Source organism: Miscanthus floridulus, chromosome 16 (assembly GCF_019320115.1).
Source record: "Miscanthus floridulus cultivar M001 chromosome 16, ASM1932011v1, whole genome shotgun sequence".
NCBI lineage: Eukaryota > Viridiplantae > Streptophyta > Magnoliopsida > Poales > Poaceae > Miscanthus > Miscanthus floridulus.
The window spans coordinates 13,833,006-13,859,447 of record NC_089595.1 but is presented as its reverse complement, the minus strand read 5'-3'; the positions used below and the strand labels follow the sequence as shown (position 1 = coordinate 13,859,447).

The following is a 26,442-nucleotide window of genomic DNA, read 5'->3' as shown; positions in this document are numbered from 1 at the left end:
TGTCAATGAAAATGGCCAAAGATGTGAGCCACAGCCGACCATGGGGCTTAAATAGAAGCCCCCATGAAATAGAGCCATTGTACCCCTTCACTAGGTACTCTGTGCTCTGACCGGACGCTCCGGTCCACTTGACCTGACCTTGGACCCAGCGTCCGGTCCACAGATGGACACCACGTGTCATCGCCTTCAAACGCTGTTCGTTAGATTCCAACGGCTATGACGCTGACCGGACGCAGCAGCTTCAACTGACCAGACGTTGGAACCTCAGCGTCTGGTCGAGTACAGTAAGGGTCGAAACCTGGTTTTCCTCGACCGGATGCGTCCGGTCCACGTCGACCGGACACAGCCAGCGTCCGGTGGTAAACCCTAGCCACTGTACCGACAGTCAATGCGGCCGGACGCAGGCAGACAGCGTCCGGTGCTTCTGGATTTAGCGTCCGGTCACTGGACCGACGCTGGCATCAGCTCTGTTCTCACTTCTATCTTCTCTACCCTTGCTCCAATGTGCCAACCACCAAGAATTTGCATCCGGCGCAATAGAAAATAGGCATTTCATTTTCCCGAAAGCGCCGAATCCTAAATGTGTTAGCATATTTTCACAAATATTATCAAGGGTGTTAGCACTCCACTAGATCCTAAATGCATATGCAATGAGTTAGAGCATCTAGTGGCACTTTGATAACCGCATTCGGATACGAGTTTCACCCCTCTTAATAGTATGGATATCAAACCTAAATGTGATCACACTCTCTAAGTGTCTTGATCACCAAAACAAAATAGCTCCTATGGTTTATACCTTTGCCTTGAGCTTTTTGTTTTTCTCTTTCATCATTTCAAGTTTAAGCCCTTGATCATCGCCATGCCACCACCATTGTCATGCTATGATCTTCATTAGCTTCTTCTACTTGAAGTGTGCTACCTATGTCATGATCACTTGATAAACTAGGTTAGCACTTAGGGTTTCATCAATTCACCAAAACCAAACTAGAGCTTTCAAGTGGTACTCTTGAGGAAGTTTATGATGTTGAATTTGATGAAACCAAGGGTTCACAAGTAGAGAATGAGAATTTGGAAGATGTTAGAGGCATTTAACTTTCAAATGTCTGAAGAACATGGATATTGGTGAATTGAGGCCTAGACAAGTGAATGATGATGAGGATGATCAAGTGCAAGTGCTTTCTAACTCAAATGTGCAAGATGATACAAATCAAGCTAGTGCAAGTGGCTCTCATGATAATGAACAAGATCAAGTGGCTAGTACATCATCTCAACTTAATGATCAAGCAAGTGTAAGCAATCAAGTTCCAATCCTCCAACCAACCAATATTGCAAGGGATCCTCCATTGGACACTATCATTGGTGATATTTCAAGAGGTGTGCAAACTAGATCAAGATTGGCATCATTTTGTAAGCATTTCTCATTTGTGTCATCCATTGAACCAAAAAAGATAGATAAAGCTTTGAAGGATGTTGATTGGGTGAATGCTATGCATGAAGAATTGAATAACTTCACAAGAAATCAAGTATGGGAATTAGTAGAGAGACCAAAGGGACACAATGTGATTGGAACAAAATGGGTCTTTAGAAACAAGCAAGATCAAGATGGGATAGTTGTAAGGAACAAAGCAAGATTGGTAGCACAAGGCTATACACAAGTTGAGGGTCTTGACTTTGGAGAAACATATGCCCTGGTTGCTAGATTGAAAGCAATTAGAATCTTGCTAGCCTATGTTTGTGCCCACAACATCAAGCTCTATCAAATGGATGTTAAGAGTGCATTTCTCAATGGCTACATCAATGAAGAAGTATATGTTGAGCAACCTCCTAGTTTTGAAGATGACAAGAGGCCCGACCATGTGTACAAGTTGAAGAAGGCATTGTATGGATTAAAGCAAGCACCTAGAGCATGGTATGAGAGATTGAGGGACTTCCTTCTCTCTAAAGGGTTCACAATGGGCAAGGTGGACACCACTCTTTTCATCAAGAAGATTGGAAAAGATCTATTTGTGTTGCAAAATCTATGTTGATGATATCATTTTTGGATCAACCAATCAAGACTTTTGTGAAGAATTTGGAAAAATGATGGCTAATGAGTTTGAGATGTCCATGATTGGAGAGTTAAGTTACTTCCTTGGTCTTCAAATTAAGCAATTGAAGAATAGTACATTTATAAGTCAAGGCAAGTATATCAAGGACATGATCAAGAAGTTTGGTATGAGTGATAGCAAAGCTATTAGTACACCAATGGGAACAAATGGCAACTTGGATAGTGATGTAAGTGGAAATATGGTGGATCAAAAGTTGTATCAGTCTATGATTGGAAGCCTACTCTATGTGACCGCATCAAGGCCGGATGTTATGTTTAGTGTATGCATGTGTGCAAGATTTCAAGCCTCGCCAAGAGAAAGTCATTTGAAGGCTACAAAGAGAATATTGAGGTACTTGAAGCATACACCAAATGTTGGTTTGTGGTATCCCAAAGGAGCAAAGTTTGACCTAGTTGGTTATTCTGACTCGGATTATGCGGGATGCAAGGTTGAAAGGAAGAGCACCTCGGGCACATGTTAATTATTGGGAAGATCACTTGTTTCATGGTCATCAAAGAAGCAAAATAGTGTTGCATTATCAACCGCCAAAACCGAATATATATCTGCCGGTAGTTGTTGTGCATAAGTACTTTGGATGAAGGCCACTTTGAGTGACTTTGGAATCAAGTTCAAGAAAGTGCCATTGCTATGTGACAATGAGAGTGCAATCAAGTTGACCAACAATCCGGTTCAACATGCAAGAACAAAGCACATTGATGTCCACCACCATTTCATAAGAGATCACCAACAAAAAGGGGACATTTGCATTGAGAGTGTAGACACCGAAGATCAACTTGCCGATATATTCACCAAGCCATTGGATGAGAAAAGGTTTTGCAAGCTAAAGAATGAGTCGAACATATTGGATTTCTCAAATATGTGTTGATGCACCCCCCCACTTATATGACATGCCTTTCCTTCAAGCAATCCAAGGTAAAAGTTGATTGGCATGGCATACATCCTTGCTAAGGACATGTTTAGTGCATCTAGTCATTTCTCCATTTTATTAGGCTCATTCATGAAAATCAAATGAATTTGATGTTTATATGGTATCACTATTGCTTCTATGCTTGACTTGATCTAGTGATAGCATATGACATGTTTGTGTGCTTGTAAACCTAGTGTTTAATCTAGAAAGTGAGCTTCAAGTGTTTAACTCAACATGGTACAAGATAACCCTTATTTAGAGGTGTGAAGAAGCTTGTCCTTGGATCAAACTGAGTTAAATATCTTTGGCAAATGATCTAGATTGGACCAAATTTGGGAAAATGATCTTCACCCCATTGATTGACATTGATAATCTCGACACTACAAATGGTATTATCTACACTTTTTAAACCTTTGTGGTCATTGATGACAAAGGGGGAGAAATAGTGCACAAAGATAGTAAATAGGGAGAGAATTTGACATAGGGGGAGAGATATGACAAAGGAAAGGAATCAATTAAAATTTTGAGCACACAAGTAGGGGGAGCAAGCTCATGAACTTGTATGGTGCATTTGAATGTGCATTTCATATGTTTGCTTGTATGGCACAAGTTTTAAATTTCGATATCCATGCTTGTGTGGTGTATGCTAGTTGTAGGATTGAATGATGAAATGAAAAACTAGCATGCATAGGTTATATAGTGATTTCATTTTCCAAGTGGTATCAAGCTAACCATGATGCTAAGGATGGTATAATGGTGCACTCTGATTGGTATCATGCTTCAAAGGTCCATCTTTTATACCTTAGCATCATTTGGTAGACATTGTCTCCTATATTTCCTATCTAAGCATATGTGCAAGCTACAATCCAAACTCTTAGCACATATGTAGGGGGAGCAATTGCTACCATTTAGGGTTCATGAAACTTGTCCATATCCTTTTACAAATGGTAAATATGCTTGGGCAAGCAACATGGATTCAATTGAATTTCAATTCATATATTTGTGAAAGGGTTGTCATCAATTACCAAAAAGGGGGAGATTGAAAGCTCTAGTTTGGTTTTGGTGAATTGATGAAACCCTAAGTGCTAACCTAGTTTATCAAGTGATCATGAGATAGGTAGCACATTCCAAGTGGAGAAGCAAATGAAGATCATGACATGCATGATGACGGTGATGCCATGGTGATGATCAAGTGCTTGGACTTGAAAAGAAGAAAGAGAAAAACAAAAAACTCAAGGCAAAGGTATAAATTGTAGGAGCTATTTTGTTTTAGTGATCAAGACACTTAGAGAGTGTGATCACATTTAGGTTTGATAGCCGTACTATTAAGAGGGGTGAAACTCGTATCGGAATGCGGTTATCAAAGTGCCACTAGATGCTCTAACTCATTGCATATGCATTTAGGATCTAGTGGAGTGCTAACACCCTTGAAAATGTTTGTGAAAATATGCTAACACATGTGCACAAGGTGATACACTTGGTGGTTGGCACATTTGATCAAGGGTGGTGAAGTTTGGGAGCAAGGGTAAGAAACTCCACCGGCGCCCTAGACAGAAAAGACGGAGGTCACTGGAAGTGATCGGACGCTGGCCTCGGTTGGACCGGCACGTCCGATCAGGTGTAACAGCGAAGACGCTGGCGTCGGTCAAATGACCGGACGCTGGCAGGGTGCGTCCGGTCAGTGCTGACGTACGCTGACGTGAGGCGCACAGAGGAGACGTTGAGTGACCGGACGCTGTGTGAGTCCGGTCGGGCATGACCGGACGTGTCCAGTCGTGAAAATTCGCGTTTGGAACCTTACTGGAAACGACCGGACGCTGAGGTCCAGCGTCCGGTCACTTTCTAACTGACATGTCCGGTCATCTCTTGACCGTTGAAATCCAACGAACAGTATTTGAAGCAGGGGACACGTAGCATGAATCACGTGACCGGACGCTGAGGGCCAGCGTCTAGTCAATCGGACCGGAGCGTCCGGTCACCCCGCGTTGTGCCCAGTGAAGGGGTACAACGGCTCTATTTTATGGGGGCTTCTATTTAAGCCCCATGGCCGGCTCAAGCTCACTCTCTTGGCCATTTGCATTGACATAGCAACCTTGTGAGCTTAGCCAAAGCCCTCCCACTCATCTCCATCATTGATTCATCATCTTTGTGAGATTGGGAGAGAATCCAAGTGCATTGCTTGAGTGTTTGCATCTAGAGGCACTTGGTGTTCGTGTTTCGCTGTGGGATTCGCTTGTTACTCTTGGTGGTTGCCGCCACCTAAACGGCTTGGAGCAGCGAGGATCGTTGAGCGGAGGGTGGTGATTGTCTCCGGCTCCGATCGAGGTGATTGTGAGAGGTTCTTGACCTTTTCTCGGCGGAGCGCCAAAAGGTACTCTAGTGGATTGCTCGTGGCTTATGTGATCCTCATCTTATGTTGGTTGTGCGGCACCCTATTGAGGGTTTGGCGTGTGATGCCAATTAGCGCGTGAACCTCCAAGTGAGTGAATCGCCACAACGAGGAGTAGCTTGCCGGCAAGCAAGTGAACCTCGGTAAAAAATCATTGTGTTCATCCTTGATTTCGAGGTGATTGGTCTTCATTGTTATTCACTCTTGTGATTGATTGGTTCCTTCATCTACACGGCGGTATAACTTTCTTGATCACTCTCTTTATATTACCGCAAACTAGTTGTCAAGCTCTTTAGTGTAGTTAGTTGTGAGAGCTCGCTTGCTTGGTTGGTGTGGCTCTTTAGTTAGCCTTTGAGAGCACACTAACATAGAGTAGTGTCATAGTTATTGAGTGATTAGATTCTACCTAAACTAGAATTGTGGTAGGCGGCTTGCATTTTGAGTAGGCTAGCGCAACACTTGCTTCGCCTCATAATGGTCTAACCCTTTTGTTAAGTGTTGTTGTAGAATTTTTTATTAGGCTATTCAACCCCCCCTCTAGCCATTAGGACCTTTCAGCAGCAGCGGACAACTGCAGAGGTGGGACGCGCGTGTAGCAGCAGCGGCAGGCGGCGCGAGCTTCAACGGCGTAGGAGAAGAAGAAATCAAACGGAGAAGGAGAAACCGAGGCTGACACCCTGGGCCCGCATGTCAGGGTGCTCAACCCACCTCATATATATCTCCAACCAAACAAGAAATCAGGGACAACCCCCAACCTCTTAACCAAACACGAGATGGGTTTGACCCAACCAAAAAACCAGGACGGAGCCAACCCATCCCACGTAGTCTCGAAGCCAAACACATACTAAGGGCCTGTATGGAACAAAGGAACAAAAAAACACAGGAATGAAAGAAAACAGAGGAATAGGAAAAGGAATGGAGGTGTAAAAAAGAGGGTTGAAAAACATAAGAATTTTATAGGAATCAGGGACAACTCACGCGCGAGCGCTGCAGGAAAATTTTCCATTAGCTGGGAGTGGATTTTTTACATTCCTCGAAAAGTACAGGCTTCTTCACCGTTCTGGAGGAAAGTTTCGTGCTCGTTCCCGTATTCCAAACGCTACAACAGTGAAAAAAACTATAGGAACAACATTCCTCTGTTTTTCCTACGCTCTTCCCGTGAACCAAACGGGGCCTAAGACTCCCCATTTTGATGTGCTAGGAGAAGGAATATAATTGAACTTGTATTAAAGTTGTGGGTCTTCTGGATTGGATTAGTGCATCTAAAATCTATTACCTTGTAATTTGTTTCTGTCTGTTAACTCCTGTCTGTCTGTTAACTCGTGACTGACATGTGGGACTGTGTGCCACTGGGGCTCAGGTGTAAGGGACGTAGGCGGACAGCGTTTGCTTGGGAGCGTGATGGCGGGGGATCCGCGGCGCCTGCTGCAGGCTGGGTCGAGGGGTGAATTGTGTGGGCCGGGATTTATGGATGGGCCACATGTCATGGAATGTCGGGAGACGGCCCAACTGCACAAGGCAGTGAGTGTTGCGTCATGTGGGGTCAGCCTGGCAGTTTTCTTTTATTTTGCATGAAGAAATGTCTCTGTGTATTGTTGTTAATCTAAAAAAACAACAAGAAAGCGACTGTTAACCGCGAGTCCGTCCACTCGATCGGTGGTCACCCGCCCGGCGTCGTGCCGTGTAAACAATACTACTCCTGTCCCGTGCTTGGCCACGTCGATCCATGCATGCCTACCGGAGCAGGTCACAAGCACGGACGTTGCTCACAACGTACCCTGCTTTTGAAAAAATAACAACAGGTTCATGAAATTGTACAGTGCATGCAGGGCAGGGCCATCGACATCGAGCGATAACTCCTTGGATCCGCTGGAATATGTGAGGTTCTCTCTACTTTTTACCCGGGGCGATGTGGATCGGGAAGAAGAGCCGAGGACGAGGACAGGCGTCGCAACAGGTGCGGCCTCATCGTTAGGGAGTAAAGATGGCAACGGGGCCGATACCCAATACTCGACGGGTATTTGATTCATTAGGGAACGGGGATGTAATCATATCTTTACCCGCGGGCATCTAAATGGGCAAGAATTCATCCCCGACGGGTATAGCGGGTACGAGAACGTTCCCTGTTTACCCGTCCCCGTTACCCGTTGGGGAACCCGACTATTTGAGCTGTCATGCGAGTATTACGCCCAAAGAAGCTCAGCATAGGTATTTTGGCCCAAATCTGAACAATCATATATATAGTTTGTGTGTTCTAGGAATCCTAGTTTAATTTTTCCTCACCATCTCCGCCAGCAGCACAAGCACGCCTGCCTCACGAGCGCTCGTGCCCCTCGCTTCATCAGTTCGGTCTCTCTGCCACCTTTGCTCGTCCTCCTCGCAACCTCGCTCCTTCTCCTCGGCATCTCCGAGACTCCGACACTTATACCCGGGTGAAGAAGAAACGTCTCCGATTGCAAAGCTGCGACCCCAAGAACCTTGTTTATCGGGAATGCAGTACCCGTCGGGTATCTGTTACCCGACCGATGCCCGACGGGTACGGGGATGGGCAAGAATCTATACCCGAGACAGTTAACGGGGACGGGGACGGGATGAATTCTCCGTAGCGGGGAAAAGAACGTTCCAGCGATACCCGACGGGTACATCCCCGCTGCCATTCTTATTAGGGAGGCGGGGTGCGGGGTGGCGCTTGGTGGCGACGTCGCCGGGGACGATTCTTTCCCCTTCTACCGGTTTTCTACAGCCTGTTCGTTTGGCTGTGGCTTGTCGTATACGATCGTAAATTTTCAAGTATTTTTCTCTCACACAAACCAGCCAGCAGTACTACTTCACGAACCAGCAACGATACGAATCAGCTAACCGAACAGGCTACTAAACTGGGAGTCAGGCTGTGGATGACGGCTGCTAAACTGGGAGTCAGGCTGTGGATGACGGTGGCGGCGCTGGTAGTGGGATGGGCGTTATCGTGGCGGGCATCCGTTGCCTGCATCTCTGAACGGAACAAGAGGTTCACTGTGGATGAAACTACAGTGCGTCCACTGGAAACAAACATCTTTATTATTATTATTATAGATACAAACTCTGTACACATGTGCTCCTCATCCCTCCAAATCAAATTACTCCGTACAGTACACCCTAGGAATGTGACTGACAAGGTGGCAGTCGGGCCCTGCCCCTCGCTTGTAACGTCCCGCCAAACCAGGGCATCTATAAATGTGCAATTTCTCGAGAGCAGTTAGGCGTTGTATGGATTGGGGCAAGTATTGAAGGGCAGGGGAATCCTCGATACGAAGCGAACGAAGCGCAGAGAGTTGTCCAATCCACTCCGGCAGCACCGTCAGTGCAGGACCTGAATAAATGCGGAGATGTTCAAGCGAGGTGAGGTGCTGAATCGCCTCTGGGAACTGCTTCAAATCGCCCGTCCTCAGTTCAAGGCGTCGCAGAGAATGCAGTTCTCCAAGCCAGTCAGGCAACGTGCCGACGGCGGGGCATCCGCCGATGCCGAGACGCTCGAGAGAGGTGAGGTTCCGCATGCTCTCTGGTAACTGTGTCAGGTCATTGCAACCGTAAATAGACAACTCTTTCAGCTTAGTGAGGTGCTGCAGCAGTTCCCAGCCGGATGATGATCCTGTAACTTCCATTAGCACTAGCCTCTGGAGGCGATGCATGCTGGGCAGCTGATGGGAGAACCTTCCTGTGGATAGCAGCCGCCCATTGCTTCTTTCTAAAGACACATACTCTAACGATGGTGGAAAGTAGGGGCTCACATTTAATGTCGGGCAGCCACGTATTTCTAGCCTGGACAGGACAGGGAAAAGATATTGTGCTTTCTCCCCAGTTTCAAAACCACTTGATGTAGTCCACAGCTCCTCTAAATTAGGCATTTCCTCCAGCTCAAGGATGGTCAGTGAAGGCAACTCAACAAATCCTCTCATATGCCTCAAGTTTGGTAATCCTTCTAGCCTTAACCAAGTTAAACAAAGAAAATGGGATGCAATAGTTTGCTTCTGCATTATGCCACCTTCACTATATGAAGAATCATTTTGCTTCATCATCCATCCTGGCAAGCAGGGGCCTCTGTAACCATAGATATCCAAGCACTCAATTTGCGATGGTGGTTCAAGAGCGTTCAGCACACCCCAATCATGTTCCATATCTGATACCAACTCTTCTTCGGTATCACTCAAAGACCAGTTCAGCACCAAGTGTCGTATGTTACTCTTCCGCTTCAAGCAAGCCTTCTCTGCATCACTTGGATTCTTCAAATACTTAAGGTTGGTAATTTCCAAGCGACCACCTATCATATCAAGGTTTTCTAGCTCTGAGATCCTCGAATCATCTGCGCCACACCCAACAACAAACAATCCCAGCTTTCTTAAACGGGTCAGCTGTCCCAACCCTGATGGTAAGCAGCACAGTTTACTACAATCCCCTATGTTCAAAACTGCAAGCCTTTTCAAGTTTGCTATGCCCTTAGGCAACTCCCGTAGCTCCCAGCATCCCTCGAGGTCGATACATTCTAGAGTATCAATCGATGTAACCCATTGAGGTAGCATGGTAACTTTGGTTCCAGAAAGGTTCAGAGTACGCAATGTATGACAGGATAATGTGCTTGGCAGGTCTTGCAAACCCATACAACCATTAAAGTTGATAGTTCGCAAGTTTTCGAACTCCCCAATGATGTCTGACGGTAGTTGTTGCAGAGATGAACAATACTTTATATCAAGTACACATAGGTTTCCAATTCTACCTAAAGAGCTTGGTATCTCTCGGAGCTTGTGGCAGGAATATAGTTGCAAGGACTGAAGAACATAAAAGTCACCAATGGACTGAGGCAAACTCTCAAGATCAATAATCCAATGCAACTCTAGAGTCCTTAGCTTCCGAAGCTTTCCAACAGACTCAGGTAATGTCACAAAACCTTTGCAGTTAACAAAATGGAGTGACTGCAAGTTCCAACACCTTGAGATAGCTTCTGGAACTGTTGTGCAACTAACATTCTGGATTTCAAGATACCCAAGATACTCAAACTTTAATATGAATAGTGAAAACGGAGTATCAACTGCATAGTCCAAAACAACACTGCGCATACAACAACTATTCTTCACTGTGGTATCAAAAGATGGCTTACTTTCAGAGATATATAGAGCACGGACCTTGTCAAATAATCCCTTGTCAACATTCTCAGTGAATGAAGTCAAAGATAAATATCTATTATGAGTAAAATTTTTCGTTGGATGAATTGGTACACAAGTCACCAGTTCATCCTTTAGTATCTGTCGAGTGAGATCATGGATCAAATCATGCATGTTGTATATATCAGTATTCCTGCTCTCATAAGGTTTCTGAAGAAACCTGACTTTTACAAGAGAATCTAAGTAGTCTCTTCCGATATCTTCGGGTTGCTCTCCATTCATTGCATTGATGAATCCATGAGCTATCCATTGGGCAATCAAACGATCTTTCTGGATTCCATAGCCCTTCGGGAATATGGAGCAAAACGTAAAGCACTGCTTCAGTTCATCTGCCAAGTGAATATAGCTCAACTTCAAGGATGCAAACACTCTGTCATTTATACTCTGAACATTCCATAAATTATTATCTCTTATGGCCCTCCACGTACTTTTTTGCTTCTTGTCACGAAGGACTGCTCCAAGAGTTTGAATTGCTAGCGGCACCCCACCACATCCCTTGATAATCTCTTTTCCGACTTGTACATCATCGGAGCTCAAATCTTGCTCTGCCCACCCAGAACCCTTCAGGAATAAGTTCCAACTCTCAGACTCTGATAAGAATGCCAACTCAAATATATATCCTGATCCCACAGCTTCTGCAACCTTCCGATCACGAGTGGTTAACATAATCCTTGTTTCAAGTGCGTCACATTCTAGCTGCACCATGAACTGTTCCCAGTCATGTCTGTCCTCATGCCAAGCATCATCAAGGATAAGAAGAAACTTCTTATTGCTCAACTTCTCAGAGATTTTTTGGACCATGTGCTGCGGGGAATGACGATCTGAATTATCTTCAACAATTGTTTGAAATAGCTTGCCGATGAGCTTCTGAACATCAAACTCTTGAGACACATGGACCCAGAATATTTTATCTCCGAAGTGCTCCTTTATCTTGACGTCATGGCAAATGTGTTTGGCCAAAGTAGTTTTGCCTGACCCCCCTAATCCGACGATAGAAACTATCATGCTGTTCTCTCCAGCATTACATTCTACAAGCTTAGATATGATTTCATCCTTTTCTTGATCCCTAAGGGGTATTTTGGACTCTGGAACCTTGCTCAACCAGGACATCTCTCCAACTGTCCTGTACCCAGTACCAACATGTTCATCCCTTGGAAATAAAGTATTGACATCACTTCTTTGCTTGACTATTGCAGCAAATCTCACCTTGATTGCCTTGATCTTATGAGCCATCTTGTATCGGAATGCAAATGTCTTTGGTTTTGCACAGAAGCAGCCAGCTATACCACTCTTGTCATCATCTCTTTCCATCTTCTGTTTCTCAGCTTCTAGCTGGACTTCTTGTAGTACATCGTCAATGTCATAAGCCACATCTTTCAATTTTACAACCCAGAGAGACTGTGGCTCACTCTGTATTGCTCTGTCACATGCTGCCGACAGCCAGCCTGTAATCTCTGCGTGTATAACCTTGAGCTCGGAGAGATCTCTTTGTACACCGGTTATGGCAGCAAACTCAGTGGCTAACAGTGAAACTAGCTTGTCACCTGCAACCTTCAACACTCCAGATGCTAAAGCAGTCTCCATCCCACTCATTATGTCAAAGAAACTCTTGCCTAAACCCCTGCGGATAAAATTGAGAAGCAAGCGGTTACAATTGAGTTTCGCAAATCCAAAACTAGTTAGGTGACAGCAGTAATGTTTTTTTAGGAAAATATTTTTTTAGGAAATGTGGGGGCAGAAATGTTCCAATAATAATTCTCAACTCTGGAATAAATGAACGGCCGACAAAATATCTGAGAGTTTGTCACCCCCAGATCGGACGTGTGACAACATTAGTGGTTTGAAGATTATATTTCGTATATGTTTCGAACTGTATCCGCTTTTCTGGGAGTCAAATATCTTATATGGGTAACACAGAAAGTCGTTTGGATGCAGGAAAATAGATCTACTAGACCGATCGGCGTGAAAATAGAATGGGAAATTAATTTGCATACCAGGTGAAGGACACACACAGTAGCAGCAGTAGAGCAACGACAGGATGACACTTTGATGCCGCCAGATGAGGGAGGGCTTTTTGTTCTTCTTCTTCTTCTTCTTGTGAAAGAGGTGAAGGCGGCCTTTGATCAGTATGCTTGACGCTCACTGGGATTGACACCAAAAAGTGTGAGTTGGTCATCCAAGAAATTCTTGGATTGACAGCAAAAACGTGAGGAGATCTGACCAGGGGAGAAAGCCAGAGGAGATGTGAGAAATTAGATTGTGCGTGTTGTGTTGGGCTTAAACCAAAGCAGATTAAGTACCTAAACTCAACTGCGGCGGGGGTCCAGCTTCAGGATGCAGAGGCCTGCAGATCTGAGGCAGGTGATGAAGAAAATGAGCAGGTGGTCGAACCCAACGAGAAGGAGAAACAGGATTCCGGCCGAGATCATCCTTATTACCTCAGGTCGCGTCGTCGGCGGCGACGAGAGGCCTCCCCTAGCCGGGTTGTGCGCGGCGGTCGATGGTCGTCACTGCTCACTTCTCACGCCCATGGAGACGAACGGAGCGAGAGAGGAGAGAGTCAATGTCCACACCGCACTAGATTTGCGACTGGGGACCGGACGATGCTTTGCTTTGTGAGTTGGGGTGGTGGACCCCGGTCCCCGGCGGCCACTGAGAGCATGATTGCTTTTCGCCTCAGAAAACGCGTGGCAAGAGCACTACTACGGTGCATCCAGAAAATCCATCCTCCTTTCCTAGAAACGGGATTAATTAAGGAAGTCGACTCACACGGATAAAAAAAAGAGGCTGGACCGCACTTTGCTTGTGAGATGAGCGATAGCTGCGGACACCGGCCGGCCATAGTTTTGTTTATTCACAATCGGACCCACTAGTTTTTTTAAGCGCAGAAATCGACTCATTTGTAACCTGACGTGGCTGTCCTTTTCCCCGGATAGAATCGACTCAACCACCGCTGATGCTCTAAAGTTAGAGATAGAGTTTAAATCATACTTTAATTTATATATAATGTATGCTTCGGTGGAAGGTTTGAGCCTCTGACAGTATCTGCATAATAAATTTGGCCTATTTGTACCGTGGATTAATTTTTTATTCTGGCCTAAATATCTAGGCTACTGTCAAGCTGTACTGCGCCTTTGAAAAAACTAAATATCGTGTAAGCCCTTGTTTAGTTGGACCCCAAAATCTAAAAAGTTGCTACAGTACCTGTCACATCGAATGTTTGCAGTCCGTGCATGGAGCATTAAATGTAGACGAAAAGAAAAACTAATTGCACAGTTTGGTGAGAAATTGCGAGACGAACGTTTTAAGCCTAATTAGTCAATGTTTGGACACTATTTGCCAAATAAAAACGAAGATACTACAGTAGCCCCAAAATCCAAATTTCGCGAACTAAACCAGGGCTAAACTAGGCTCGAAAAGCAAAGCTACAGAGACACTAGTGGTATATGTGTGTGATGGCTGAGGCAGTCTAATCTGTTCTCGATGAGTAAACCACTGCGGTTGAAGTTGATGGGAAATTCACCGAGGACCGTTTGCATCCCTTTGTTTCGGAAGAATTAGAATCTACTTAATGGTTGAGGCTATTTGTTTGGAATTTGAGATTTTACAACTTCTCAAAGTTCACATATAAGTCTATATCAAATTCATAAGGTGGGAGATAAAAATGGATTCGATAGATCACTTATAATCTGCATCTTATAGCATGCTCTTTAACTCGCTTCTCTACGGTAGAAATGTAACTTATAAGCATCTTCCTTGCATAGCTAACAATTATACGCAAATATATTCTATATACAATAATATTAGCTTGACTAATATGTGCCTAAATTATAATTTATTAGAATGAATTTAATTCCAAGAATCCAAACGGGTAGGAATTATTTGTAAGTTGAAGAATTTTTTTCCATGTATACTTTTATTGTGGTACTGATGGTGTACGTGGAGAGAATCCATCTTCTGTTTCTCAGCTTCTAGCTGGACTTCTTGTAGCATACGCTCTCCGTCCCTAAATAATTGTCGGCGTTGGTGTACATGTCGTAAGTTTGACTCAATTTATAGAAAATGCATGTAACATTTGTATCTCCAAATAAATTTACAAAAAAACTAGATTCAAAGATCTTTCCAATGATACTAATTATGTACCATAAATATTAATATTTTTAATATATATTTAGTCAAAGTTGTTTCTCGGGAAGCGTCACATCTTTCAATTTTACTACCCAGGTAGACTCTGGCTCACTCTGTATTGCTCTGTCATGTATTGCCGACAGCCATGTAATCTGTGTGTGTATCCTGGAGCTCGGAGAGATCTCTTTTTACACCGGTTATGGTAGCAAACTCGGTGGCTAATAGTGCAACTAGCTTGTTGAAAGCATCTAGGTCCCTAGTGGGTTTCGGTGATTAATGACATCGTAAGATTATTGTGACTAACGTGTGTTTTGCAGAAACAATTTGAGTTAGCTCACGATAATGGTGATTGTTTGGGCAATCAGTGGTATTCATGCCCCTATTGATGGAAATCATTTCGGTTTTCAAAGGATTGACAACGAGGCTAAGGATGGCTAGTTCTAAGTGTCGTTTGGTGTTGCAGAGACACTTAGATTAGTTTAGGGCTTTGTTTTTCCTTTGGTCATACTATAAAGGGCTGTATGAACTAGTAGCTTGACCTAGGTGAGTCTAATAGTTTAGGTGTGGTGCACACTTGTCAAACTTAGCACTAGGTAGCTCAGGTTACTCATTAAAGTCCAAAGCATATCATGTATTCAATCATGCCACCGGCTTGGTAGAAGAAACATATGATGTGGAATTCGATGAATCTAACGGCTCCCAAGAAGCACATGAGAATCTTGATGATGTAGGTGAAGAGCCATTGAGGGAGGCTATGAAGAACATGCCGGTTGGAGCCATCAAGCCAAAAGATGATGATGATGAAGTGCAAGTGATTAACATGCCTTCTTCATCAAATGTGCCAAAAGATGAAGATAAAGATGTGAGAGAAACAAATGAAGACACATATGTCTCTCATGATCAAGTGGTGGCACAAGCTCAAGATGTTGATGCTCCACAACCTCCTCCCCAAGTGGTTGAAAGAAGAACAATCCACTACTTCAAGCACATCCACAAGATCTCATCATAGGAAGTCCTTCAAGGGGTGTAATGACTCGATCTTAAAAACTTGCTTCATGTATTGAACATCACTTCTTTGTTTCTTGTGTTTAACCTACATGCATAGAAGATGCTCTAAAGGATTCGGATTGGGTGAATGCCATGCCCGAAGAATTGAACAACTTCACCCGCAATCAAGTTTGGACACTTGAAGAACGATCACAAGATACAAGAGTCATTGGAACAAAGTGGATGTTCTACAACAAGCAAGATGATCAAGGCATTGTGGTAAGGAACAAGGCAAGACTAGTAGCAAAGGGGTTCTCTCAAGTTGAAGGCTTAGATTTTGGAGAGACCTTTGCACCGGTTGCAAGACTTGAAACCATTCGTATCCTCCTTGCATATGCATCTCATCATGATATGAAACTATATCAAATAGATGTTAAAAGTGCTTTTTTAAATGGTTTCATAAATGAACTACTCTACGTTGATCAACCTCCCAGGTTTGAAGACCCTAGATATCCTAATCATGTTTATAGGTTGTCCAATGCTCTATATGGGCTGAAGCAAGCCCTAAGAGCTTGGTATGTGCGCCTTCGAAATTTTTTCATTGAGAAGGGCTTCACCATTGGAAAGGTTGACACCACACTATTTACCAAGAAGCTTGATGGAGAGATCTTCATTTATCAAGTATATGTTAATGACATTATATTTGGATCAACAAATGAAGACATTGCAAAGAATTTAGTGAATTGATGTCGAAGGAGTTCGAGATGTCAATGATTAGAGAGCTTACATTCTTCCTTGGTTTTCGAGTCAAGCAAATGAGAGAAGGGACCTTCATCTCTCAAGAGAAGTATACCAAGGACATTCTCAAAAAGTTCAATATGGATGAATGTAAGCCAATCAAGACACCAATGCCAACAAATAGACATATCGACCTAGATGAGGGAGGTAAACCGGTTGATCCAACTCTCTACTGTTCTATGATTGGTAGTTTGTTATACTCGCCGCATCTAGGCCTGACATCATGTTTAGTGTGTGTATGTGTGCTAGATTCCAAGCTAAACCTAAGGAGGCTCACTTAGTTGCCATCAAAGGAATCCTTAGGTACATAAAGCACACACTAAGCATTGGCCTTTGGTATCCCAAAGGAGCTAGTTTTCAACTCGTTGGCTATTCCGATTTGGATTATGTGGGTTGCAAACTTGATAGAAAAAGCACATCCGGAGGGTGCCATATGCTTGGTAGATCACTAGTGTCTTGGTCCTCAAAAAAGCAAAATAGTGTTGCCTTATCCACCGCCGAGGCGGAGTACATCGCCACCGGTGCTTGTTGTGCACAAATCCTTTACATGAAACAAACCCTTCTAGACTATGGTGTAGTTCTAGAAAAGGTACCTCTTTTGTGCGACAACAAGAGCGTCGTAAAACTTGCTAATAACCCTGTTCAACGCTCTCACACCAAGCACATAGATATCCGTCATCACTTCCTTAGAGATCATGTTGCTAAGGATGATATATCACTAGAAGGTGTAAGGACGGAAGATCAATTAGCGAATATCTTCACAAAACCTCTAAATGAAACACGGTTTTGTAAGTTGAGGAACGAGCTCAATATACTTGATCTAAGTAACTTCACTTAAAAAAATGAGCTTGTGTTGTTCCTTGCATTGTAGTGTAAAATAAAACATGTTTAAATAACTTGTATTGCACTTAGGGCTTGGCTAACTCGGTTAAGATAACCGCCCTAAAGCGTGTGAAGAAGCTTAACCAAGGTTTAAACTTGACAAACAACTAGATTTACTTTAAGTATTGCATTGCATATGCATATGTGTTGCTTTGTCATTTCGTTTTGGTTAAGTTTGAGTATCCGCTGAGTTCGTTCACATATAGGGGGAGCATTTGAAGCTCTAATTTGGTTATGACCCCTATAGTGTGGCCTCATGATGCTCCTCGCCCCTTTTCTCACCTATTTTCACTAAAACTTAACTAGCCTATGGTAAAATATTTTGAAAATTTGAGGGTTTGAGAGAGGTCACTCATACCAGTTCCAATTGGTGTTTATTTGGCTCTTATTTGAGTCGGATCTTGGTTGGGAGAAATCGTCCTGAAGAAAGATGAAGAATCAGATGCTGAATGTGCACCGGACGCAGGCACCGGACGCGCCTACAGTGGCGTTCGGTCAGTACTGCGGGACTAGACTCAGTGACTTTGTCACAGTCGCGTCCGATCAAGGGGTGAAGGCAGCGTCCGGTCGATTGCCAGGCTTGCACCGGACTCTGACCGCGTCCGGTCAAGTGCATCGGAAGCGTCCGCTCATCTCGAGAGCGTTTCTAGAGCTCTCTGAGTTGCACCAGATGCTACTATTGGGGCGCCCGGTCAATTCCTCATACACGTCCGATCGCTGGATGGAAAGCCCTCATATATACTGTCTCCTTTCTTTCTCACGCCCAAAATCGCCCGTACGCCATCTATCCCTAAGGATGAAAACGGAAAGGAAATATCTCGAACCGAACCGCATCGTTTTCTACATTTGACCCGAGCGAATTCGTATTTTCGGACAAAATACAGAATACTAAATTCGAATTCGAAATACAGAACACTAAATTCGAATTCGAAATACAGAACACTAAATTCGGTTTAGCCTGTGTTCGACCGATTTCTACTTTTCTACATTTTATTCGGAGTCTTCCGTATTCGAAATTCGGTTGAACCGAATTTGGTCCAACTCGTAGAGGAGCAGAATCACATGCGAGCTTTCGGCAGCCCCCTTGTCCATGGCCACGATGACGGAGATGCCGCCGAGGGCGGCATCGCGCCTCGGGCTGCTCGGCGTGCAGCGCGCCTTCCTGGGCACTGACGGCGGTGGGGACCCGAGCCTACGGCGCAGGAGCAGTCGTAGCGCGGTGATGAGGTCGTCGGGGCTGGCCGCGGGCGACGGCGGCGTGGACGCCCTGCGGTAGACATAGGCGTGGCGGTCCAGCGCCTCGGTGGGGGAGATGGGAGGGGACACGTGCCCGAGCTCCTCGCCGACCGCATCCCCGTAGAGGCCACAGATCCACCGCCCGCCATACCGCGCGCGCACGCCCGCGATGTATGGCGCCGTGCACTCCTCTATGAAGCCGCAGCACTCGCACACCACCTCCTCCTATTCCTCTTCCTCCCCCTCGACTGGCTCCCTCTCCATGGCCTCTAGAGCTCTCGCCTCAGGGGACACACGTGCGCCTAGGAACAAATTATAGATCAGATCGGTGGCTCCTCGCCATCCGCTGCTATTACGATGCCGAGCTGTCGGTCATGGCCGCGGACGCCTCAGGGAACCATGAGGAAGAAAAAGACATGGAAAGTGATCCTGACATCTGAACGGTAGACGTTTATGTTCTGTTAATTGCTTGTTCTAGACTTATTATGTATTTGGTCGTGCACTTGTTTAATGATATGCACTTGAACTAGATCATGCACTTGTTAGTTGTGAACTTGTTATGTATTTGGTCGTGCACTTGTTTAATGCTATGCACTGTGGGTCGGTATTTCATATTGAATTTTTACATATCGACCGTGTTCGACATAATTCCGCTCGAATTGGTTCGTTTCCAAAATTCTAGATATTCCATAAGTTCGTGTTCGTTTTCGTGTCCGGCTTCTCCGCTTTTGCTTTCGCTTTCGTATTTCAAATGTAAAAGTAGAAAACGGTTGAGGTGTTTTTCGACCGAGTTCGACCGTTTTCATCCCTTATCTATCCCTAACCGCCCACCGTGATCGATCTCGTCGCTGCGCGCACTTCTCTCGAGCCGCTGCAGCCGAGCCACTCCGGCCAGCCGTGCCATGCTCACCTATCCAAGTGCCAGCCCGCCTTCGCCACTCTCACCCACACGCTGCGCTGTGCCGCGCTCTCGACTGCCGGCACACCGTGCTTGCCTGTCGCGCCCTCTCCACTGCCAGAGCAAACCCTAGCACTCTCCACCTGTCTGCCAGCATGCCCCCGCATCTGTGCCTGTGCACCTTCCTTGCTAGCTATGTTTTCTTTCCCTTCGAAGGTTCTTAGAGCTCCTCTCTATCGGCTTTCATCCTCCCTGGGTGAGTTCTCACCCTGCCCTGCAGGTGTTTGTTGAATTGCCAAAGCCGTGTTGAACTTCTTTTTAACCCATGGTCTTGCCCATTGCCCTGCAGTGCTCATTGCCAATTGTGAGTGGTGCCCCATCGTGCTTAGTCTCTTACCTTTTCACAGGGTATCGTCGATAGGTAGCAAGCCCCGCCTCTATTTCTTATCTCCATTGCTTGTTCCAAATAGGCAATCTTCTCTCTAGATGAATATATTTGCTTATATATATCTTTATCACTTCTATCATGTAGCGAGTTTGGTGTTTGAGGCAGTTGATCAGTTGATCAGTGGCAGAGAAACTCGGGGCCAAGCCCGCGAGTAAGGATTGAGGCCATGCCTCTTGAGTGTCAGCAGGTCAATGATTTGTCAATTGTAGTTGGTTCTTGGCAGCGATCACCATGGCACATTGCAAGAACGTCGGTGGTGGTCTAGGTGACGATGAGAGACATCTTCCTCCTTCGTCTGGCAGAGACAAGGGGAAGGGCCTAGCATAGGAGCCTGCTAAGAAGCGCAAGAGGCCCGACAGAGACACTTAGATGGCTATTACCATAGCAGAGGCAGCTGATTAGGCAGAGAGAGGAGGCAGGGGTGGTAGTATTAGGATTGAGGATCTAGACCTAGCTCGTGCTGAGAGAGCCATTCAGATGACAGCTATCGGTCCTCCTTGAGGTAGTATTGTGATTGATGGTGTACGTGTTAGTCTCGATGATCCATCAGAGGACACCCTAGTCAAGACAGAGCCTGAGCAGCCCCAGATAGAGCAGCCGAAGATAGAGCAGATTGAGCAGCCATAGGAATAGAGGCAACACCACTCCACTCGCTCTTGTACCACAGTGTCACCCTGACCCGAGGAACCAAGACGCGGAGCTCATGCACCACCTAGGACTCATGGTCCCCCGCTAATTGTTCACCTTGACTTGAGGGTAGCCCCTGTTCGCAAGTTCCAAGACTTGCGGTTTGTTCAGTTTGAGGAGTGGTTCCCACCTCAACGGGACTCGACGGCCTCAGAGGGGTTCTATACAGTGCTGTAGGAAGATTTCTACAATGCCTAGGTGAATAGTGGAGCCGTTATCAGATCACATCAGGTTTGTTCACTGGAGGTGATCGTTCCAGCTGTAGGAGAGCAGGTCCGGCCCCTACTCACTTACCTGCTAGGCTTGGCAGATCTACTTGGGTGGACTGGCTCATACATAGAGTCTTGGGTCAGAGAGTTCTATGCTTCACTTTAGATCGACCTAGATCATTGGTTTATACACTTCAGCTTCAGAGGTCGTGATCATAGACTCTATAGCACTAGAGCTAGAGAGCTACTACACTTGACAGAGTCAGCTACTCAGCTCCACTACATCTACTATAGAGACACGAAGCCACTGAGATGCCCTCATGGCGGAGAGGTCCCTCCGATAGAGACAGTTCGATCATGCTTTCGAGAGCCATTTAGAGAGGGTTCCAGTCTCCTTACACCGACTACCCATCTCCTGAACGAGGTCATGAGGAGGACTCTTCTACCGAGGATCAGCTACAGAGAGGGCTTGACTCGTATCTAGCTCTGGTTGCAAGCTCACTTGGTGTCCCAGATAGAGTTCGACATTTGGGATCTTATCCTTTTAGAGATGGAGGACACCATTGCAAAGGGATTCAAGGACCGTAGACAGCTTCCTTTCATGCATTGGATCTATTGGATTCTTCTGAAGGAGGTTGATCATATGGCTACGAAGTCAGCTACTACGCTGTGTGATTCACCTACCAGGTTTTTCTAATTATGATATGCGCTAGCTGATGGGACAGGGTCAAGGGAACAGAGCTGCCAGAGTGTCATGTTAGAGACCTACAGTTCCCGAGACCGTAGAGGAGCAGGATGAGGCGATCAGAGGTCTCGTGGAGACAAAGCTTGCTGACTTAGAGGCTCAGCCGGATGACCTACCTCTAGATTGTGGCACAACCTCCTAAGAAATTGGGTCCACGTGCATCTATCGTTGTCTCAACAGATCTCTGATAGCGTACACAAGTTCCCAACAACTTAACAGGTCTGTCGGGTGTCCTCGGGAAACCCGAATCATCCACAAATCTTTTCCGAACAGGATCCCAATCACAGACATTGCAGATTACCACAGTTTTCAATATACATATCAGAGATTATAAAGCGGAAGATTTAAGTTTTAATATTACAAACTAGTTATTTCAAACTTACAAAACCATAAGTGTCATACAACCATAGTAGCGGGATAATATTACATTAACATTATTTTTCATACAAACTAGTGCCTTGTCCAAAGGCCATTCATCATTCCTCATCGTCATCGACTTCAAACACTCACATGCAGCAGGGACCAAAACAAGCCTGTGCATGCGACTCACCTGCAACAAGGGTTAACAAACCCTGAGTACAAAAGTACTCAACAAAACCGACCCGACGAAAAAGGGGGTAAAAGACTTTAGAGATGCAGGTGTTGGGGCAAGGTAAGGATGTAGCAAGATTCAAAAGTTCTTTGCCAAAAGCTTACTATTCTTGATCCTATTTTCAAATTTTACCCCTAAGTCTTCTTAGTTCATTATCTCAAACTAAGTGTTCATATCCCATGTTCCAATCCTTCTCATTCCATTCCTTTTCTCAAGTTTTAGTAATTCACCAGTCCTGCATTGCTTCTGTAATAAAACGAGTCTCTATATCCGCGGAGCACCGGCAATTCGAATTGATTCAAGTCCTAGCTGGGGATTCCTTATCACATGACATATGTAGAACTTAATCTTGCATATATCAACCTCACTACCGGATCCTCCTATACTAAGCCGTCTCCACGCCACCCGAGAGCACAGCACACCTCCAATCCGGCCATATTCCAGCCACGAGGGTACACGCTACTCCCGCCATCTCTCCACTCCTAGTGCGTGGGCATTCGTCTTAGTATCGGATTAGCCGAAGTAGGCTTACCGAAGTATGTGACCAGTACTACAAAGTGTCTCATTCAGAAGATCCACAATGAGTGGCCTTTAAGCGACATAGTCAGCAACATTACCCAACATTCAAGATAAGTCACCCGACTAGTCTCTAGTTCATTCTATCTTCTTTCTTTCTTTGGCCAGTATGCCATCTTTGATTGTATCGAAACTTTTACTTTGAAAGCCTACCATAAAGCATACTAAGCATTCTACGCCTTTGTAAATGAAATCATCTTCAAGGATGGTAAACAATTAACAAGGTAGGCAATGCATCAAGTAGGTAACATTTGAATTAATCAACTTAATGCAATAGGTAACATAGGTGATAAACTTTTCAAAGTAAACAAGGTAATGGTTTAATCCATAAACCGGGGCTTGCCTTCGTTGATGATCTCGGGTTCCGGATCAGTACCACAAATATTGAATCCCGAGACAACTGGAGATTCTTCCACAACTTGCTCAACTAGGATCGGTTCACTCTCGGGTTCTACACGAAATAATAATATATGCTTCAACATGATGATAATGTAAACATGATGCTTTCATGGTGCATGAAATATAATAACACCTTGAATACAACTTTCCTTCACAGTACAGTTGCAAGCCAATAAAACCAACTTGTAATTCTACCATCAAGGACCACACAAAAATGTTTACTAAGAAACCCTACATGCTTCTAAAGAACTACCCAAAGTTTCACTCCAAAGTTCTACCCTTAATGAATGAAATCACTCATTAACTAAACTCTAACCAACACTTTAATGACCTAGGGCTTATGACCTAAGTGACTTAACCAAATTAATCTTGAAACCCTACTGGTCACAAAACATGACCAAAACAAAAATCAAACTCTAACCTAACACTTAGGGTTTGCTTTTATTTATTTTTTGAATTAATTTGGAAATAAGCCCAAAACAAACTTGTTCAAAATGACCTCAAAATTTTATGTAAGCTTCCTCATGACAAATTAGTGTACCAAAACAAATTTCATAATTTTTGAAGTTATACAGTGGCCTACAAAAATAATGGAAATTACATTTATCAATTAATTGAGCAATTTTCATCACATTCAAAAAGTATAGTAAATCAATATTTCATATTTTTCCTAAATAGTATTCATCACAGAGATGTCACACAAAAATTTTCATAATTTTTGGAGCTCTAAATAAATCTACACAAAATTAACAAAAACAGACACTATTCATCCATTTCTGAAAATAGAAAAATTCCATTTTAAACTACACAGTCGCTGACATACGGGACCCACTTGTCATCCCTAACCTTCAGCTTTGACCACGATGACAACGGCGCGGACCGACGCTAACTCACCGACGATGAGTCCAACGGCGACGGCCAAGGTACCAAAACAATCACCATGACTAGACGCATCGATTGAAGGCATTAATTTAAGCTGTTACAGTAGGAATCAAGGCTGACGCCGGCCATGGTGGATGCAACAGCACGGTGGTGCTACGCCAGTGAATCAAGACCGATAGAGATCAAACAAGGGGCATGGGAAGGTTCAGCAGCTCACCACGATCATGTTGGAGCAAAGAACGAGACCGAAGAAGCTACGGTGACACGGGTTGACGGTGACAGCGGTCACGGCAGAGCAGACTTCGTCGACGATGGTGTTCTAGTGACTGCAGTGGGCAAAATGACCAAGCAAGAATGGATTAAGTACCATAGCATCGAGACGAAGCTGTAGAGACAACAAGCAAGGGCAACGGCTCACCCGATGCCGCTGGCCGCGGTGAAACGAAACTTCGGGTGAGGTCGCTGGTCGCGAGGAAGAAGGGTCGCTAGCGGCGGTTATCGGTGGACTCAGACAACCATAGTTGGTGGGATGGGTTCACAAGGAGGAGACGAAGCTAGAACATTGCTTTGCCGAGACTAGCTTGCGTTGAGGAGGCGAGGGGAGCTCGACGGAGCTGAGGCGGCGGCATCGAGAAACAGAGGAGAGAAAGAAAAGCCGATAACGGCGTCGGAGCTTTATAGCACGGCCAAGAGAGCGAGGGGACGACACGCAGTGACCATCTCATGCCAGCGTGAAGCCGAGGGTGGCCACGGGCGCATCTAGAAGACCGAAGAAAGGACGCCGGCGGTGGGGCGGTGGTCGTGCACTGTTTACCAGAATTACAGAATTGCCATCCGTTTTAAAATTCAAATTACTCCCAAATTTTCTAAAGAAGTTGAAAATCTCCAAAAATAAAAGTTGCTCAACATTTCAAGTTCTACAACTTTGCTTAAATGAACATTTTCAAATTCTACCTCCATTTTGAAATTTGAATTTGGGGTGCATTTGAGCATTTGAATCATTTCAAAATTACTCCAAATTTTATATGTAAACTTTAAAAACTTTGAATACCAAAGTTGATCCTTATAAAATAAGCTTCAACTTTGCTTTTTGTCACACCCCCAAATTCAAAATGGATTTTGAAATAGACAGAAGGGGCAAAAAGGACTTTTATGATTTATACTTGAATTCACATTTGATTTGTTTACCTTTTTACTTAACTATGATTTTTGACCATTTACATGGCCCATTAGGGTTATTTGAGTCAATTGACACATGGTCTCACATGATCATATGAAATTTGACCCTTGTGGTCATGATCTTTATTTAGAGTTTTGAATCACATTACATCACATAACATAACAACTTATGAAATAAAGCTTATTTAGTGAATGCATTCAAATTTTTCTACTTTATGAATGCTTTGCAATGCATATGATGACATGTCAAGTTTTAGTGCTAGGTCAAAACACCAGAGGTGTTACAACCCTTCCCCCTTAAAGAAATCTCGTCCCGAGATTTAAAACCTAAGGCTAAGTAATGGAAAAGGAAATGTGCCAAGCTAACACGTCATAACTTTGTTCAAAAAGCTAGTGAGGGGGTTTTCCATTCTTTTGACGAAAGAGACAAGTTACAACATAGACAAGATATTGCAACTAAATAGAAGCGAAGAAGTCAGGAAAGTTTTCTTCTAAGTAATCCTCGGACTCCTAAGTAGCTTCATCTTCAGTCTGTTGATTCCATTGTACTTTGTAGAACTTGATTGTACGTCTTCGAGTGACTCGATCTTTCTGATCTAAGACTCTAATGGGGTACTCGGCATAAGTCAAATCAGGTTCTAGTTCTACATCACCAAAGTCGATCACTTGGTCAGGTACTTGAAGACACTTCTTTAATTGGGATACATGGAAGATATCATGCACTGCTAACATGTGATCTGGTAGCTTGATGCGATAGGTGACCGGTCCACATCATTGTTGAATTTGAAAAGGACCGACATAACGGGGCACCAACTTTCCCCGAATCCCAAAACGATGAACTCCTTTCATTGGCGACACCTTGAGGTAGACATGATCTCCCACTTTGAATTCTAGCGGTCGTCTCCTCTTATCGGCATAGCTTTTCTGTCAGGATTGAGCTACCTTCATATTGCTTGTATGAGTTTAACTTTCTGTTCAGCTTCCTTGACCACATCCGGCCCAAAGAACCAACATTCTCCAGCTTCTGACCAATTTAAAGGTGTCTGGCATCTACGGCCATACAATGCTTCGAATGGTGCCATTTAATGCTCTCTTGATAGCTATTGTTATATGAGAATTCAGCTAAGGGAAAGCATTCATCCCATTAAGCACCATAGGAAAGGACACATGCTCTCAACATATCTTCAAGAATTTGAT

General features: G+C 44.4%; 1 protein-coding gene across 1 annotated transcript; it reads right to left on the bottom strand.

Moving 5' to 3' along the window:
- Nucleotides 1-8,429: 8,429 nt before the first annotated feature.
- On the bottom strand, nucleotides 8,430-13,210 carry LOC136512413 (putative disease resistance protein RGA3). The gene is made up of 4 exons (XM_066506379.1): nucleotides 13,038-13,210; nucleotides 12,900-12,951; nucleotides 12,594-12,741; nucleotides 8,430-12,220 (listed from the first exon to the last, which is right to left on the bottom strand). The coding sequence occupies exon 4, from the start codon at nucleotides 12,190-12,192 to the stop codon at nucleotides 8,521-8,523; it is 3,672 nt and encodes a 1,223-aa protein (XP_066362476.1). The 5' UTR covers nucleotides 12,193-12,220; nucleotides 12,594-12,741; nucleotides 12,900-12,951; nucleotides 13,038-13,210; the 3' UTR covers nucleotides 8,430-8,520.
- Nucleotides 13,211-26,442: the final 13,232 nt, after the last annotated feature.

What these genes read in the sequence shown, in the direction of transcription:
- LOC136512413 (XM_066506379.1), bottom strand. Translation starts at nt 12,192, where the DNA reads ATGAGTGGGATGGAGACTGCTTTAGCATCTGGAGTGTTGAAGGTTGCA.